We start from the raw sequence: 19,311 nt of genomic DNA on the forward strand, positions 1-19,311 counted from the left end.
TGGTCCTGTAAGTCGTTTCTTGTCAGCTCATTTCCAAAGGTTTCTTTTTAAAGCCCTTTATAATTAAGGTTCCCTGGATATATGCTTCCCCCAGTTAGAAGCTACCTGAAACCCTTAAGTACCGAAGCTGTACAGGCTCAGGATTTTAAAATTAAATAACGGTAGCTAGCCGAAAGCTGAAATTCCAAAACGAGGTTCATGGCAATATCACCATTGCTACCCACTACACTTTACTATCGTTCAAATCCTGTCTCAGTCTAAAGTAGACAATAGCCTGGGACTTTTAGATGGGAGTGCGAGACCGAGATTGAGTACGAGTACAACTATCGAATTTCAATTTAGTTACGGTTCCCAGAGCGCTCATTCCTCTCTGTTGCTGATCATGACCAGTTGAGAAGGAGACTACCGGTACGAGATTGCTGCGAAAAGTGATAATCGAAAGCATAAGCACAAGGTGTAAAAAGTCGCACTCGTACTCAATCTCAAACTCGTACTCCGATCTAAAGGTTCCTAACATATATTATAATTCTCCTTTATTGCGCCATTTTACCACGTTAGGAGAAAAGAACGCGCAAAATATGTTACAGTTATTACACTGTAGAACAGGGCTAAAATACGGACGGGCAACCTTAACTTACAGAATATGGACCCAAACTTAATGGAAAAATAGTGGAATAATAAATGTATCGATGGTTTAACATATAAAGCGAGCGGATATTGTGCTTATCCATCATTGCTTATATTTTTCTTTCTACGCAACTCGCAAAATATCCGCGCGTATTTATATATGTTAAACAATCGAATAAGGCCAATAAATTTCAAGCAATGACAATCTTTTTATCCTCAACTGTCCTTGCCTTCCTTTCTGTTCTCTCTCTCTTTCTTTTTTTTTTTTCAATTTTTGGGGTTATTGGAGTAACGTTCTTAGTGTAGTTATAAAATGCCGAAATGTCCATGATGCGCGCGAGCCAAGTTTTAAAAAATTAACCACATTTTAGGACAACAAAACAACATCAAATTATTTCTCTTACTGTTACAGCGTAATCCCGGGAGCGTAATCTATGCGCCTGGATAGGTTTTTTATGAGAGTAATTTTGGTAGTAAGCATTTTGTGCTAACCTGTATTCAAGTTCCAAGTGCGGGTTACAACGTTTTTGTAAACATCAATTTTGGATGCGATCAGTCTCCCGCTGTTGCCAGTACTTCCAAACAATACCCACAATCCCTGCTCGTCAACTGCCAGGTCCATTCCACTCCATCCACCCCAATGGTAGTAGTTCTTCCTTGGGGAGTAATTGCTCACACTAATTGAGGCCTCAACCCGCTCTGTGTACAGGTTGTACTTGACGATGTAGTACGAATTCTCTCTGACACGACAAAATAGAATAAGTGAGAAAGAAAAAACTGAAAGAGAAGCGAACAAAAGAAGGAACTATACGAAAGAAGAAAAGGTTTCTGAGGATAAAAAAGTTCAGGAACTTTAGTCTGGTTAAAATTCATTTTATCCATTCATTCATTTTATCCACCTCAATGGTAGTTGTATTTCCTTAGCGTGTAACCACTCACAGTAATTGTGGCCTCAACGCGCTCTGTTTGCAGATTGTACTTGACGATATAGCCAGAACTCACTCTATTCCGACAAATAAAAGCAAGTAAGAAAGAAAAAAAGAAAGAAAAGAAGGAAAAAGAAAAAAGAAAGAAAAATAGGAAGAAAAGGATAGAAAAGAAAAAAACATACTCTCGAAGAAAAGGTTTCTTCCAGGATGAAAAAATCAGATTTTAGTCTTTTAAAATTCATTTTGCAAACAAGTTTAATCGGCTTGGGAATTCATGGCTGGACGACTAAAAGTAGCGTGACAGGTAATACGGTTAATTTTAATAAGTAATTTGATCCTGTCTTCATAAAATATTGACAATACAGGATAGCTAAATGTTACCTGTTGTAGTAAAGATGTGGCCCATACACCACTGCTCCAGTTCCGTCCCAGTTGTAAGGCAGTGTGTACGTCTTACGAGGCAGACCTGCTTTAAACATGTCCATGTTTTCAAATTCTTCAACAACATTTCTTCCGGTATAATGTTCCATAACGAATATAGTCTCAGAGCCCATGATTCCTAGCGGGTCTTTCATCCAGGCTCCTTGCGTGACTTGTCGAGCGTTATGAGTGACAGGTTTACCAATAGACTTGATAATAGTACAGCGGTCTGCAAGAAATTGACAAACAAACATTATGTGATTTTATGCTACGACATCATCAGGGATCTAATTGCAAGAAAGGAGACAAACTTAATAGTGTAACATTTTCTTTTAATACAAATGAAATATTACTGTATCAATAATTCACTTTTAAAAGTAAGATTGAAATAAATTGTAATCAATAGCATTTGTTTTCTGGGTATACCACAGGCAGCCCAAGCTCACGTTTGGAGCGGTCGGTAGGTATAAACAAACTGGTGTTGCATAACACTAGACCGTTGAGAATATTATAACGCTTTGTATGGGATTTGGGTCGATTTTGTCGTACTTATGCTTAAAATACTGTAAATATACAAAATAAACTTACTTTTGCCATTTGCTGTGTCCTCTTGCCTGTTTTGCGTCTAGAAGTGGTGTTTTAGTCGATTTTTCTCTTTCCTGATCCTTCCTTCTTAAGACGGAAGGAACAGGAAAGAGAAAAATCGACTAAAACACCACTTCTAGACGCAAAACAGGCAAGAGGACACAGCAAATGGCAAAAGTAAGTTTATTTTGTATATTTACAGTATTTTAAGCATAAAAGGTAAAAGGTAAAGTCTGCTTCGAGCCTAGTGGCCCATACAGGCCGGAGCTTATCCCGGTTTCCGTAGCATTAAGCGACTGAGAGTATTGCTACTCTCCCCCGGATGGGATGCTAGTCCATCGCAGGGTTACCCCCAGCAGTAAATTCGCCGCGGGTACCCATTTATACACCTGGGTGGAGAGAGGCACTGTGAGAGTAAAGTGTCTTGCCCAAGACCACAACGCAGCGCCCCGGCCAGGCCTCAAACCCGGGCCGTTCGACTCGGAGGCGAGCGCGCTAACCATTAGGCCACCGCGCCTCCCACAATGCCATATTTAAGCATAAATACGGCAAAATCGACCCAAATCCCATACAAAGCCTTATAATATTTTCAACGGTCTAGCGTTATGCAACCACCAGTTTGTTTATACCTACCGACCGCTTCAAACGTGAGCTTGGGCTGCCTGTGGGTATACTTCCATAAGATCTACTCGCGAGACAGTGACAGTGTGTCCAATCGATTTAATACATTTCTGTGGTGTTTATATTCATTCACGATCCTGAGTGAAGGCTCCTTGCACGAAAAAAGTGAAATTTAGGAGGGGGTTCTTCGATCTTTCTTATCGTCTCCCATTTTTGTCTTCTAATCCCAACCCACTTCCTTCTAATAATTTCGTCCATTAATCAGTTACGTTTTTCGCTTAAGAAGACTATAAGTTGTGTTTCACTTTCCATAGGCCATTCCGGGAGGTTGTTTTATTCATTTAAAATGAAAAAAAAAACGATGATGGACCAAGGTATTATTACAGTGTCGTAAAATTTACAAAGAAAATGAAAAGATAAATGCTACAACTTATCAGTCTACCGTAAACTAAATGGGTACAAGAAGAGCTTAACAAATTAAGACTGAAACAACAAGTGAACTCAACAAGAACATCGACTTTAATTAACAAACCTCTTTGTACACTCGCCTTCGCCTTGTCCAGGTCAGCGTGTTCGCCTACAATCATTTTAAGCAGCTAGAAAAATAGCAAATTAGATAAATATGAAGATACAAATTTGTGCCCAAGAAAAATACAGGCAAAGATAAAGGTAAAGAAGATTAGTTCATCATTAAACTACGCTCGAGTCGTGATAGTTGGGACTTAAAGTGAGTTACACAGACAATCAGGCAACATGACATTGTTGCTCCAGTACGTCATTCAATTAACCAGTCAATACATGCACAAGAGAGCTAAGTTATTTTATGATAATATATCAGCCAAAATAGTTGATTTATAACGGCAGCCTTTTTGAACTCACAGGTTTGTAAAAGTGGTTTAATTGAAATGACAGTACAATATGTACTACTTCGCCATACACCTTGGGAGATACGTTAAACAACATTTTATGTACAAATTCACATGCAATTTAAACTAAATAAATACAACTATTTCGTCAATTCATAAAGTAAACTTACATTTACATGTGTTTTGGCCAGCTCAAGAGCAAGTTCCTTCATTTGGTAGGATGAAGAGTCACGCTTAGTTCGTGCAACACCTTCTGAGGACGTACAGAGCACTTCGCCCTGAAATAGTTATATCGGTTAGCTGCAGTTCATCAGAAATGTTTTGAAATGAGAATGCAACAAAAACTATTAAGAAAGACGAATGCAATGTTAGTGTACCACTTTTATCACGCGTACGATATGTTTAGTTGATCTGAAAACATTGATTACGCCAATTCTATACAGTTACTTCAGTAGCACCAAACTTTAAGATCTGTTTTGTGACTAGAGGAAGGGAAGTGTTCTTTACTCAAAACTTAATGATTCTAACAATGCGCCAGGACAAAATGAAGAAAAATTCCGCCGTTTTGTTTATGTACGCGCGCCCCGGGGCGGTACTTAGGTATGTTTTGGGTGGGTATGTCCTGCCCGTGTCTTCAAAGTAGCACCACGTTTTAGAAAAAAATTGCATTGAAAATGACACCCCGTTCTAGAAACAAGTCAAATTTTCACACCCCGTTTTGGCAGCTGTGAATTTGAAACTTCCGTCCGTTGGAAATATCATACCCCGCTCTAGGAATCGTCTCTTAAATGGATACGCTGTTCTAGATCGGGCGCCCAAAATCACGACCCCGTTGGGCGGCACATACCCGTATAGGCAAATCGGGGGAGTACCCCCCGGCGGAATAGATCACACTTTCTAGGGGTCTACCGGTGCAATAAACCCACGCGAGATGTTGGGAGAAAACGATAAAAGCAAAATTTCCCATGTTAATGATTATTACTGATTTTTAGAACTTCATGTCAGTATACAGTACAGTGCAATTTAAACTTATCTCCACAGAAACTGTAACACGATCATGCACTCTTATTATAAGAAGCCGACACTTTCCGGTCAAGAGAGCTTTATTGAAGTTTTGGAGAAAGAATTGAAGCGCCCTAAGTTGTGAACATTATGTTGCACTCAGCCACTGAAGAACTTTTAAGCTAAAACAGCGTTTAAAAATGCATGCCTATTTCCACAGCATTCCATGTTTTCACTATAGCACTGATTTTTCTTTGTGAAAGCTAAAGGCACCGCTTCCGGTATGACTCACGACATCGGGAAACGACCTTCAGATATCGGTGTCTAATACGTTATCCGTTCGTTGCACTTATTTAAAAATCGCTGTGGTGTCTTACAGTGCGGACACTCGAACCGTGAACACCAAGGCCTTTCTTCCCGCTTTTTTGCCACCATCCAATCACGAAGTGACTTCATAACGAGGCTGGTACATTTATTGAGAGTGAAACATACCGATCATGGCTGACAACAGTGAAATTTATATGTGGCTCAAATCATTATCTCCAAGCATGAAATTAGAAAGACTTTCGCTCCAGTTCGAAAACAGAGGGTTCCGCTCACGAAGGTCACTGGCTTTAATACATGAAATCTGAGGATTTGGACTCGTTCTTTCCGTCTCCTGATGATAAGCTGTTACTTGCGGAAAGACCGTACGCGTATTAGAGGCCGAACTCAACAACATCAGAAAGAAAAGCCCTTGTAATGATGTCAACTCTTGTAAGCTAAAGGAAAAACACCCAGAATTGATTATCAATATTCGCACCGTACAGCGTGAACTAAAGGAAGTTGAATAATAGTATACGAAAGCAAAGAGCGACTACGACGACTATTTAGCGCTTCCCGCCAACGAACTAAATCAAGGTTCTTTGCTATTTATGCGACCACGTCGATCTAAAGAAACAGAACCCAGCGAAATATTTAGATCGTTCTGCCTTGGATAGAGACTTGATGATTCTTCAGCGACGGGCTCAGCGAGCGCTGCGAAATAAACTTCTATTAGAGCAAAATTATGACTGGAGATTGCAGTGTATCGAAGAGTATGATGGAATTGTTGACCCTCTCCGAGTGTAGTGAGCGGAAAAAAGGAATGCATGCAAATGGTAAAATTGTATTGTACTTTACTCATGTTATGCTGCACTAAACTGCGTTTGATATGTTCCCAGTGTGTTTTTATTTTTGCGTGTTTTCATTTCGGCTTCAAATAATGTGCCAGTACACTGTAATAAGTTCAGACATTAGTTCATGCATTTCCGGTTGTGATTGTGCTGTACAAAAATAAAGTTTGACTTTTAGACTACTAGAACGTGACAATAAGGTTGAATCAGAACAGAATCTATTTAATAAAGTTTAGTTTGTAACATACATTCTGTGTCTTATTGCGCTTGAAGGAAGCTTACATTTGTGTAGCAACAAGAGCGAGTTTATTTGTTCCCACGGATAAGATAAAAATAGCAACAGAATCAGACATATCCGTGTTTTCTAAAGTATGCTATTTGCTGGACTTATTTTGAATCAGAACAATTTCTATTCAATAAAGTTCCGTTCTATCTTGTCTAATCTGCGCCTGCATTTGAAGAAAATCTACGTTGTTTAGCCATGTTAGCGGCGAAGGTGAGTTTATTTGTTTTCATGTGTAAGATAAAAATCTGAGTTGTCAGTCACGTAGCCGCATTTTCTGAAGTATGCGATCGATTGAATTTGCTGGACATACTTTGGACACAGCTTCGCTAATCTAACAACAACCGCTGTTGAATCTCACTTGTATACACGCTAGGTTTACATAATTTCTCTGATACCACATATTCGACAACATCTGTTGACATTTTATTTCGAACCGGTGTTTTTCGCGGCCCAGCCAGAGATGAGTTGCTGTCTTCGTAAGATTGAACAACTTTATTTACACATCCGACGCTAACTCGCATATTTTGTGAAATTTGTCTTTGCGAAAACCCTTGATGATGTAGATCAAGCATTCTTTCCCGATAAACTTGAGGCAGAGCTTTACCATTGTCGTAGCGGTAGATCCCTTGCTGTCGATGAACACCGAGTTTGCCGAACCTTTGCCGAACAGGAATAAAAAAGACTCTGACGGTGGCGATAAAATCTTGAAAGATAACTTGATTCTAGCGAAAAATATGTACTTTCCAGCGTAGTTAGCAGGCGCGTAGGCCATTTCACATTCGAAATATTGCCGAGTCGCTGACATAAAAAAACTCACATTATATTTTCCCGCAACCGCTGTGATTGGACAGCGCTTAAAAAATGTTAAGAGTGTATCCATAAGAGGACCAGGCAACAGGTGATACAGCTCATATCACCGATTGCGCCCAAACTTAGCATAAATGTTGGGTATGGTGCTCTATTTACTGTGACAAAACATCAGCTCAAAATATTTTATTCCCTTCAAGTTATGGCACCTTTTGCAAAAATGGCCATTTTTCACTAATTTATGCATATTTAATTAGCTGACTTTGATTGACCAGTTCCACAAGAAAAAAAGACTTCTGAAAATAAAATTCACTGCATTATATTCTGTGGTTATTAGGCTTTAAGTACAATAATTCACTTCAACCGTCTGATTTGATTTCTTATCCTCAAACGGTCTTTTGGAAGGTACACATTTCGTACTGTTGGAAATAGCCTTTAACTAGTGCCCAATATCTCCCATGAGCAACAACTTATATACATTATTCCTACATGGGTAATGAAATCCATCATTAAACTTCACAAAAATGCCACAAAATGTCTGGGGACTTCAATATTCTATTAGTATTGAGGAACTAAACACACGTGACTTAACGATTTCTTGCTATTTCATCAAAATTCACCGAAACACAGAAGCCATTTATTTGCCTCAATTTGGCACAAAATCGGTACGAAATAGCTAATCAAGCATAAATTTATAGATAACAATCAAAATATTGGCGAAGATTGGCAGTTAGGGCATTTTTCGGAGCGTTTTCAGAGCCATATAATTCGGCAATGTTGTGATAGTAAATGTAAAAATAGCAGCGAAAGATTTTCTTCAAAAGCTCGCTCAATTCAACATTTAGGCACATCAAAGTTAAGAAACAAGAAAGTAATACTACATACATGCCACTTATCGACACACAGATGCTTTCTTTTGAAGAATTTGTTCTTCCTCGCTGCACTTCGATCCTTCGATCGATCTCAATTGACATGTACTGTTGCTTTGAGGCGCGATGAACTTAGCCAATACATCGTGGTTCATTCTTCGTGAAAGGTGTAAACAGGTTGTCAATAAAGTCATTCAAAGAGCTGTTTAAAGTTCACGGAAGGACACTTGTCTCAGCCAGTTTGAATGAAATAAATTTAACTGGAAAATAAACAGCCGCCATGTTGTATTTGTACCTTTGAGCCTGCCGTTTCAGTCAGCGGTAAAGCCGTACACTTGGGCAAGTACGTAGTGTAGTCATCATATAGTTGTTTGACTAAATCCTATATAGGGATATTCATAGAGGGGATACATAGCCTAGCCCTACACAGCTATACACGCCTATACATAGCCCAACACAGCTATACACAGCTATACACACGCGTGTTCATTTGCTTTTCCTCCACAAATGTTTGTTTTCGTCGGAATAAGTAGCGGATGGTGTTATCTACCCCTTATCAACCGGGGCTTGATCTTAGCCTTATAAGTAGTGTGCGTTTCTTGTAAAAGTGAGAATTTTTTTCAACTTCTCCATTGAATTTTTTTGATAAATAGTTGAAGAGAAATACACTGGATGCAGTGTAATGTATGCGATGCAATCGGTTTTGATGCTCTGAAATTGAGCTCTGAAATGTCGGAAACCATTAAATAATCAGAGCAAGTTTTTCCATCTTATATCAGGTTAAAACTAGTATGTTTATTGTTTTTTTGTTGTTTCTGTCTTTTTTGTGAGGTGGGGGAGGGGGTGAATATGGACATTCGAAGAAATGGCGGTCAGGTTGTCAGCCTGGCCTGTGTACATCTATTCCTTCTGTTCAAATCGTCTATATTATATTACACTTTGGCAGCTAGGAGACTGAATTTGTACCCACTCTCTTTTTCGGGATTCCACAAAGTTCTCCATCTGTCCATTTACCGATAAACGTCATTACTGCAGTTTTATTAATTTGTTTTAGAAAAGGGCTTTTATGGGGACAAATTTTTCCTCCTGAATGCCCACATTGCAAGTGACGAATTGCGGCTTCAAATGATAATTTTCTTCATCACCGACTCAATTTAAGTGGCTATGTGAGTTACAAAGACGCGAATGCAGACTTTTGTAGAGAGCTTAAACCCCGCATTAAAACTAAACTTAGCTAATGTTTCAACCAGCACAGGTAGTCTTCTGTCTTCTTCGAGGTCAACGCGAGGGAAACCCGTTTTATTCTTTGTTGTTTTCTCTCTCTACATTCACACCTTTATAGATATATGTATATATTTGCTGCGCCATATAGACTGCGTCGCTAAAGACATTTCGTACGTGAATACTTTGTTCAGTTCAGCACAGACGCTCCCCCAACTAAAGCACTTGCGCAAGAAACGATTACAAAACCTACCTCGCTATCCACCGTATAGTGATTTATCCCGTGGTAAACTTTATTCTCCAATTTTGCTGAGTTATTCATTTTTTCCCATTTATGCCCCGGAGGTAGGGGAATTTGGTCAAAAAATGTAATCGTTATGCGCGGTATTAATCACTATTTCCGCCAGGAGAGGGGAATTTGAACAAGCAATAAAAAAATACAAATGTCTGGAAAGTAACTGGGAGACGTTGACATTTTGATTTGGTTAACTGTGTAGCGTCTTTTATGCTAAAAATAATTGTTTATGTTCCAAAATGACGCTAAATGGCGGTATAAAACTGCTCCGACGTTTCGGCAATACTGCCTTCTTCAGGGTGCCACCCCCAAAAAGGCAGTATTGCCGAGACGTCGGAGCAGTTTTATACCGCCATTTAGCGTCATTTTGGAACATAAACAATTATTTTGATTTGGTTGCCGTGCATGCCGACCGTTGAACAGAAAAATCAAGAACTCTGTTTCGATGAAAGTCAAATGGAACAGTATTTTTTCTGGAAAATCTCTTCGGAGATTGACGGAACGTCAGAAATTTTCTTACCATTTGTAAGGTTTCCCAGTTCTAGTCTCCCATCCTTCAGGTCTCCCACCAACGGAAAGAAATAACAGGAAACTGAGCTACAAATGGTAAGCGACATCTATTTCGGTTAGTTTGCTAATTTTGGAAAGAAGCCTTTCCATATTTCGCGGTAAACACGTCAAGCTGTAGCGGAGGAAATTGTTTTCCCTACGACAATTTGAAAATATTCTCATTTTCATCACAAACGCATCCAACGAACACTCGCGGAGGAAAAGCAAATGATCGCGCGTGTGGTCACGCGTGATGGACGCGTGATGCATACCCCAGTGAACGGCCGTACCGCTGACTGAAACGGCAGGCTCAAAGGTAGAAATTCAACATGGCGGCTGTTTATTTTCCAGTTAAATTTATTTCATGCAAACTGGCTGAGACAAGTGTCCTTCCGTGAACTTTGAACAGCTCTTTGAATGACTTTATTGACAACCTGTTTACACCTTTCACGAAGGATGAACCACGATGGATTGACTAAGTTCAGCGCGCCTCAAAGCAACAGTACATGTCAATTGAGATCGATCGAAGAATCGAAGTGCAGCGAGGAAGAACAAATTCTTCAAAAGAAAGCATCTGTGTGTCGATAAGTGGCATGTATGTAGTATTACTTTCTTGTTTCTTTACTTTGATGTGCCTAAATGTTGAATTGAGCGAGCTTTTGAAGAAAATCTTTCGCTGCTATTTTTACATTTGCTATATCACAACATTGCCGAATTATATGGCTCTGAAAACGCTCCGAAAAATGTCCTAACTGCCTTTTCTTCGCCAATATTTTGATTGTTATCTATAGATTTATGCTTGATTAGCTATTTCGTACCGATTTTATGCCAAATTGAGGCAAATAAATGGCTTCTGTGTTTCGGTGAATTTTGATGAAATAGCAAGAAATCGTTAAGTCACGTGTGTTTAGTTCCTCAATACTAATAAAATATTGATGTCCCCAGACATTTTGTGGCATTTTTGTGAAGTTTAATGATGGACTTCATTACCCATGTAAGAATAATGTATATAAGTTGTTGCTCATGGGAGATATTGGGCACTAGTTAAAGGCTATTTCCAACAGTACGAAATGTGTACCTTCCAAAAGACCGTTTGAGGAGAAGAAATCAAATTTGACGGTTGAAGTGAATTATTGTACTTAAAGCCTAATAACCACAGAATATAGTGTAGTGAATTTTATTTTCAGAAGTCTTTTTTTCTTGTGGAACTGGTCAATCAAAGTCAGCTAATTAAATATGCATAAATTAGTGAAAAATGGCCATTTTTGCAAAAGGTGCCATAACTTGAAGGGAATAAAATATTTTGAGTTGATGTTTTGCCACAGTAAATAGCTCCCCATACCCAACATTTATGCTAAGTTTGGGCGCAATCGGTGATATGAGCTGTATCACCTGTTGCATGGTTCTGCCCTGTTCTCTCACGGGCGCACTCTTAATCTCTTTGTTTATAAGAAGAGCTCTCATTGGCTAACCGTCAAAAAAGGCCGAAAAAAATGTCCAAGTGTTCACGGTTCGAGTGTCCGCACTGTAAAATACACGACGAGGCGAGCTAAAAAGATGTAGAATGTCCACAGCCTTCTATTTTTCCGATGGAATGTCAGCGCGGGAAAAAACGGCGAGAGAACTGGATGTCAGTGCAAAACGGGAGGCGCGAGGTGGTGGGGGCCACCCTCCCTCTCCCTGCGCTTCGCGCTCACGCTCGCTTCGGGCGCAGATTCTTTAAGGTTTTTTTGCGTTTAAAAAAGTTTTTTGCGTTGAAAAATAAAGAGGCTGTGGACAGTCTAAATAAAATATATCAATGGGCATCCGTGGCGAATTGCAAGAACCAGGATTCGAGTTAACGGGATATATCATTTGATCGAGAGAAACGAAATTTTGTTCAAGTTGTAGCGGGGAGTAATTTGAGTTATTCGAATTTAAATTAACCAAGTAAAAAGACTGAAAAGTGGGCTCAACAACAACAACAAGCTTTATTTGCATGACTGTAAATTTGTTACAATATTGCAAAAGCGTAAACTTATTTAGTAATAAAAATAATAAAAATAATAAAATAATAATATATAGTAAAAAACAGTCAAAAGGAAAATAGGACTTAGGTTGAGTCAGCGAGGAAGTTTTAGTTTTCCGAGCTCAAGTTACCGGGATTCTATTTTGTTTTTTAAAGGGGCTTGGAAAGTTGCTAACGGCGGTAAAAAAATCGACTCTGAAATTTCGCTTTTAGACAAGTTCGTGATTAGTCACTGCTTAAGCGAAAAAAAAAAAGATTTTTGCTGTGCAATCTGTCGAATTATCGTTGTTTTATGAAAGGCTGCATCAGAGTTCTGGTAATATATAGTGACAAATTATACTAATTAAAATCTAGGAAGTGACACAAATGTTATCGTAACCTGCTTAGAAAGATTTTTATAGCGAATTATAAACTATTCAGGATATTATGCCAAGAAAGTGAAACAGTAAAACTTACCGGCAAGAGAGCAAGGAAACAGCAGAACAGTGGCAGATATCGGGATTTCATCTTGACAGTGGTGAAATGACCTTTACGAATCTGCAAATATGTTTAAAAAAAAGCGAATTAGAAATCTTTTTCTAACTGATAAATCGTGACAAAAAGTACAAAATAAGTCATCTGTCATTGCATGATACAATGATCGATGACGAAGACAACTCTCAAGTTTATCCTGAAATGCCTAACTTGGTAAAATGACTCGTTATACGAATCTGCAAATCAGTTTAAAAATCAATGCGAATCAGAATTCTTTTTTCTATCTGATAAATCTAACTTGAAAGACAACTAACGAATCTGTGATCGGTTTAAAAAGGAAGAAAATAGTCGAGTTCTTTTCTCAACTGATGAATCAAACTTGCTGAAACAAAATAACCTGAGATAAGCAAATAATGATCGATGAGGAAATTACTCTCAGATTTAACAAGAAAAGCATAGTTCGCGCCTGATAGACGACTTGCGAGATAGAAGACCATAGAATATTGAATTTTGTGATTGTTTTTATTAAATCTTACCTTGAAAATCTTCTCTCCGCTTGCTTTAAGTTTGCCGTCGGTTTTCCTTCCCAGAATTCTGAAAACAAACTGAGCTTTGTAGTTCATATGTTTCTCTTTTATTAGCATATGCTCCTGTCCTTTCAGCATGATGCTGAAAGTTTTCATGCTCCTGACCTTTCAGCACAAATTTCTAGCACACAAGGGAGTGAAATATGACCCCGGTATATGACAAACATGAAAACATATGAAAAACATATGAAAACCGTATGACATAAGATAGAAACATGTACTTTGAGAATCGAAAACTTTTCTAAAAAATACTCCTTTACTTGTGTCATCAAAAACCGAAAAGGGTTTCTTGTGTTACGTAACCTTATCCGAAGAAAGCTTTTTTTAACATAAACCAAAATAGTAGAGTTGTTTTTCATGTAACAAAACCAAATAAGAGAAGTTAACCGAATTGAATGAAAAATTACTTCCCAATTAAGGAAATTAACGCGACGTACACAAAGAAAAAAACGTTGAAACAACAGGAACAAGTTAACTTCAACACTAGGCGTATAATCTGAAACGGAAACAATGTTTCTGGTACTTTCCCTAAACGAAATGGTTAAGCAAAGTGTAATCTGACCGCTTCGAGCATTCTTTACTGTTTCAGTGATACCGGCAGACTTCCATTGTTCAAAAATGGCCATATAGGGTCATTTTTCGCTTGTAAAACAAAGCCTATTGTTATCAAAGTTGAAACGCATTTCCTGATACGTGCACCCTGATAAAAATCTTGGGTTTTCCTAGAAGGCAAGAACGTCTGGACCATATCACGAAATTGGGGCCAAAATACCTTAACGTTGTGTTAATTTAAGGTATTGGCCGTTCCGAGGTTGCGCAGGGAACTGGGGCGAGTTTCAAATTTCAAGTAATCGATAATCTGACTACACTACATAAAAGAACTCGGTGAGATTGGTTATTTTACCAGGTTTGACGCTTTTAGGATGAACACAGACGAAGCTATGGACCTTGAAACATGGTTAAATATCCATACAAACGTCTCTTATTTTGAGACAGCGTCCCCCAAAACCATAATTTTACACCGACATTGATTATTGTTGATTGAGATGTGATGCAATAAGTAAAAGTACTGACCTTCGTCAAACACAAAGGCCTAGGATTAATTTCCATACCATTGGCGAGCCGATACACAGGCGATACATGTCAGAAGATTGTGTGACAGTTTCGTGGGTCACAGAAGGCATCGTGTAAATTAGTCTGCATCAAATTAACAGCACTTAATTTGAAGCAAATATTATCAGTGCATGTTCAAGCAAAACAAGGACTTCAGATAGTCCACCTTCTCAATCTTTTTCAAGGAACTGCAATCGATTGACCTTCCAGTTTGGTACAGGCTTCTATGGAATTAAAAGTTACGAAACTTAACTTACAAGTATCGTCGATGGTGTAAACAATAATTTCGAATACTTCAGGACTGACGTACTGCATGACTCGTGCGAACTCAGATTTATCCGCTACCTGATAAAGTACGGCACTCACTACAGGCCTGAAACCTCTGTTAAACAGCTGATGCTATAGCAGAAGAAGTAACAGAAAATTCTTACTTGTACTCGCCACAACTCAAGATGGCGAGTCGTGTTGGAGAAAGGCAAATAAATAAGCTCAAATATTATCGATAAAAATGCACGCTCAATCAAACAAAGATTTTAGATAGCTCACCTTTTCAAATGCAATCTGATCAAGAAACTGCTATCGGTTGGCGCACTCAGTTACACTCACAAAGTTACGACACTTCTAAACGGCCTTCTCCACTACTCAAATTCAAGCTTGAGTCAGTTATCTCGTATTAAAAACTCAAGTACCGTAAGTGAGGTCAAATTTATCCGATGTATGGTCTTTCCTGACCCGAAATCTCAGTCCAACTGCTAGAAATTAAACGTGTTTTGCCGATGCTCTTTGCAGACTGCTGCGAAACACAATCAAACATGGCGGAACGAAAAATAAACAATGCTTCTAGTGCTTAGTTACCAATCCTCTCTGGTTCGATTAATTATTAACTAAGTAACCTTCACCCGAATCTTCCATCGTTCCCTGGCATATAGGCGACGTCATCGCCTAAAAATTGTTAAGGCAACAGGAACAAGCGTATAATCTTAAACGGAAACAATGTTTGTGGTACTTTCCCCAAAGGTAGGGTTTAAGTTTCAGTGATACCGGCAGACTTCCACTTTGATAAAATAATGCGTTTTCCTAGGAGTAAAGAATCGATAAAGAAGGTCTGGACCGTGTCGCAAAATTGGGCCAAAATAATGTAAATTAAGGTCATGGAAATTAAAGCTCCACGTAATTAATTAACGGCGTGAAATTCTGGTTAATTTCATGAAGCGTTACCTTCCTATTATTCATTCAAAATATTTCTCCGTTTCTGATTGGCTTTCAATCCCCGGTTAATTCCAGCAAACCGGCTAGCGCCGACCAAATTTGGAAGAAGGTTCTATTATACGACGATTGACAATTGTCATCAATTGTCCTACATCAAAAGCTAACCAATCGCAACCTCGTTCTCAAGAATGATTAACCGATCGCATCCTCGTTCCCAAGAATGATTAACCGATCGCATCCTCGTTCCCAAGAATGATTAACCGATCGCAATCACTGACAACATAGCGAGTTTATCAACCGAGGAAAATCACATCTCAATTCACACCACGTGCTCGACTACACTTCACAATCAACTGTCAATCAAAAAACAACTCTGACTGGTTCGCGGCCGGTTCGCGGCCGGTTCGCGGCAATTATTAAAGCGTGACGCGTTGCTCGGAATAATTGTCTTTAATTTTGTCCAGTGATTTTTCATACAGTTTTCATTAATCGCGCCACGTTAACAAAAGGCAAGCACAACATAGCGAGTTTATCGACTGAGAAAAAACACATCTCAGTTCACAACGAGTGCTCGATTACACTTCACAAAACTGTGTAATCAACAACATAGATTGGTTCGCTGCAATAGGAACGGGAATAGGAAATGATAAAAACATGCATTCCTTGCGTGACGCGTTACTCGGAATACCATTGTCTTGGCCATTTTATCATTTATTTATCGACACTGCCATCTAACATTACGCACTCTCGTACCAGTCAATGCCTTTCAGTTCTAAGTGCGTCAAGGCCCGCACTTTCTAACCTGTGGTTACCACTAGTATATACTAGTTGTACCTATCGGTAAGTGCCAACGAGCGAAATACTCATGTTTGTTCATAAGAACAGATATTGAATGGTTTTTGATAGAACTATATTTGAATTGACCAAAATATGGTAAATTGTATTTTAGGTAATATGCGAATAAAATGCTATTTCTCTGGTGTTCATAAATGACACAGGCTTGATAGCCTGCGTAGCAGGCGCCGTAGTTTCCAGCGCGCGTATTCTCGCGATCGCGCACTTTTTTAAATACACTTAAAAACGTACACAGATGTCTGCTACGCAGGCTACGGGTTTGACAGATTGATAACTCTTGACAAATCTTTCTTTTCAACGTTAAAATGTCACAAAATGTAGGCAACAAATGAGGTTTAATCACTGTTTTTTAAATACAACAAACGATGGTCAAAATGTTTCCGTCCACAAAAGTGATAGTTGCATTTCAAGAACTTCTTATAAATCAAGTCCCAAAATCAAAACTGCTAAGATGCTTTTTTAAATATAATTTTCAGTAATCAGAGACAGTAATGCACGGGTCAGATTTCAGTCTCGCATGCGAATTCGAAGTGTCATGTTCAGTTACGCAAAACTTGAAAAATTTGAACAGAAAACAAAACTTGAACGGTCAAGGATTATTTGGAAACAAAACTTTTATTCAAGTTAACATTACATTTGCTGTTAGAAGCAAAAAACGTTTGACTTTCTTGTGCGTATGACATGCAGTAATTTTAAGCCTGGTTTTCACTAGCGACGCAAGCACAAGCGCAAGCACAAACGCAAGCAGCATAAGTAGTTCGTGCCAAGTGAAAACGAACGTCGACATAAGCACAAGCACGTTAGCATAGGAATATGATGTTTACAAGTTAGAAGGCTTCGTTCTCGACTCCGTTCTCCCTGCAAATATTGTGGCAGAAACTATCTCTCCTCTACTCGTGTGACGAAGAAAGTGAAAGCGACTAATAAGGAGAAAAACGAAACATTTGGGATTATAAATATTTTTAAAGAAAGCATTCGTCTCCGTTTTTTTCGCTACTCAAGTCCGCGCCTGGGCCTTTTTGTTTTTATCGTCTACATTTCTCCGAACATTCTCGAAAAACGTTTATCAAAATCAACCGCGGCCTCGGCGACTTTGTTTAAATGCTGGAACGAGTACTTCAATTGGCTGGACACGGCTAGACGTAAACACTTTTCTTGTGCTTATGCGATGTTTGTTTTCACACGAACGCAAGCACAAGCGCAAGCACAAGAAAAGGACAAATTTTGATCGTTGTGCTTGTGCTTGTGCTTATGCTTGCGTCGATGCCGTTTTAATAAGAGCTGTTATGCTTTAGTGAGCGTCGCTTTGTATTGATGTTATTCCTACGCGGAGCGAAAATGCGTGCCAAATAATATATAAACGGTATTTGATTTGGAATAAATCATCGGTCAAACAATTACTATAAACACAATCAACACTAAAAGGTAGCATTTACCCGACTTCAGCATTCTCATAAGTCAAGAAAACTCTACTTGAAGTAAACAGTCCGCTTTTGATTTTCATGTCTCTCTTCGATCGTAAATCAAAGGACTCCCAAAGTCGAAACATTATTTCATCGCTTTGAAGACCTTGATGTTCATTTTTTCGGCGGTCGAATATTCTGTAGGGTATTCTCTTTCGATTTATAATTCCCTAAAGGTGTATTGATCGGTAAAGGGATGAATGACCACATTGAAAATTTTAACAGCGAGCCGCGTGGACGCCATTTTGGACATTTGCTCTCTAGCAAGGAGTGAGAGACTGGGAACCAGTTGGGAAGAACAATACAACCCAAATATGGGGTTTACTTACACCCAAATATGGTCAAAAAAAAAAGTCCCTTACGCAGAACTTAAGATTTTCTCTGCCTATACACTCATACGCACACGGCTCTATGATTCTGCCGCCTCGACAGCCTCGCCTCTTGGCTCGGCTGTCTCGTTGGCAATTATGGCTGTTTTTTTTTTTTTAATGCAAGATAGTGTTCACAGTGAGAATTCATTAGGAGATAAAGCACAGTGCCAGAACAAAAACACGTTTGAAGGACAGACCTTCACTAAGCGCATTTCATAGTAGCAGAAAGGAGTAGGGTGATAGTGGTGGTATATACCGGTACCCAGTAAATAAGAAGTGAAAATATTTATTTGACCCTAAAAATGGCGCAATTTAGCATTCTGTTGAATCACAAGCCACGAACTTTTTAAAAGTTTATGGCGCAATTTAGCATTCTGTTGAATCACAAGCCACAAACTTTTTAACTTGCATTGGGCAAACAAACACTTTCACCAGCTGAAGTTCATGAGTAACATATATCCACTTTTTTGAGTAAAAAGGGTAGAGTTAAAAAAAATGAACGAGATTTAGACCATTACCTTTTTGAAAGTAAATATTCGCTTTTTTCACGATCCCATAATACACCTTGTTTACCCCCCCCCCCCCCCCAAAAAAAAAAAAAAAAAAAAAAATTGCATAAGCATTGTTTTCTCATTCTCTTGGGACGATTGCACGTCATTGTAAATCCCAAGAGAAATTGAAAACAATGCTTATGCAAAACAATTTTTGGGGTGTGTGTGTGTGTGTGTGTGGGGGGGGGGGGGTGTAAACAAGACATATTATGGGAACGGTGAAAACAGCGAATAGGGCTATATTCGTACATGTAATTATTTGTGACAATTTGCATGCAGCCACTTTTTTCCACTCTCTACATACTTTTTTAAATTTGCTGTTAGTCCCGCCACCAAATTATACCGTAGATTTATACACTTATTTTTTAGATGAGAACATTTTTGACAAGAAGCAAGGGTTTGGGCTAAAAAATTGGCCAAAACTTTGAGAACTTGCTGAAAACATACCT

The 19,311-nt window shown here is 38.8% G+C and overlaps 2 protein-coding genes across 2 annotated transcripts in view; both read right to left on the bottom strand.

Annotated features, from left to right (window-relative positions):
* LOC144658899 (olfactomedin-like protein 2B) overlaps positions 1 to 19,311 on the bottom strand; it is a 127,932-nt gene that overhangs the window by 12,253 nt on the left and 96,368 nt on the right. The gene's annotated exons all lie outside the window — the stretch shown is intronic.
* LOC144658906 (noelin-like) lies at positions 1,326 to 13,441 on the bottom strand. The gene is made up of 6 exons (XM_078519411.1): positions 13,250 to 13,441; positions 12,696 to 12,776; positions 4,219 to 4,326; positions 3,715 to 3,778; positions 1,938 to 2,205; positions 1,326 to 1,630 (listed from the first exon to the last, which is right to left on the bottom strand). Exons 1-6 carry the CDS (start codon positions 13,394 to 13,396, stop codon positions 1,528 to 1,530), a joined length of 771 nt encoding a protein of 256 aa, XP_078375537.1. The 5' UTR covers positions 13,397 to 13,441; the 3' UTR covers positions 1,326 to 1,527.

The sequence above is a fragment of the Oculina patagonica genome, chromosome 6 (assembly GCF_052425735.1).
Source record: "Oculina patagonica isolate OP01 chromosome 6, crgOcupat, whole genome shotgun sequence".
Lineage (NCBI taxonomy): Eukaryota > Metazoa > Cnidaria > Anthozoa > Scleractinia > Oculinidae > Oculina > Oculina patagonica.

Bases quoted from the DNA above. Each gene is read 5' to 3' on its own strand.
- LOC144658906 (XM_078519411.1), bottom strand. From the start codon at position 13,396: ATGAAAACTTTCAGCATCATGCTGAAAGGACAGGAGCATATGCTAATA. The intron at 4,327-12,695 runs GTAAGTTTTACT...TAACTATTTCAG, and splicing joins GTTTCCTTGCTCTCTTGCCG to GGCGAAGTGCTCTGTACGTC. The intron at 1,631-1,937 runs GTAACATTTAGC...TTGTCGGAATAG, and splicing joins CCACATCTTTACTACAACAG to AGTGAGTTCTGGCTATATCG.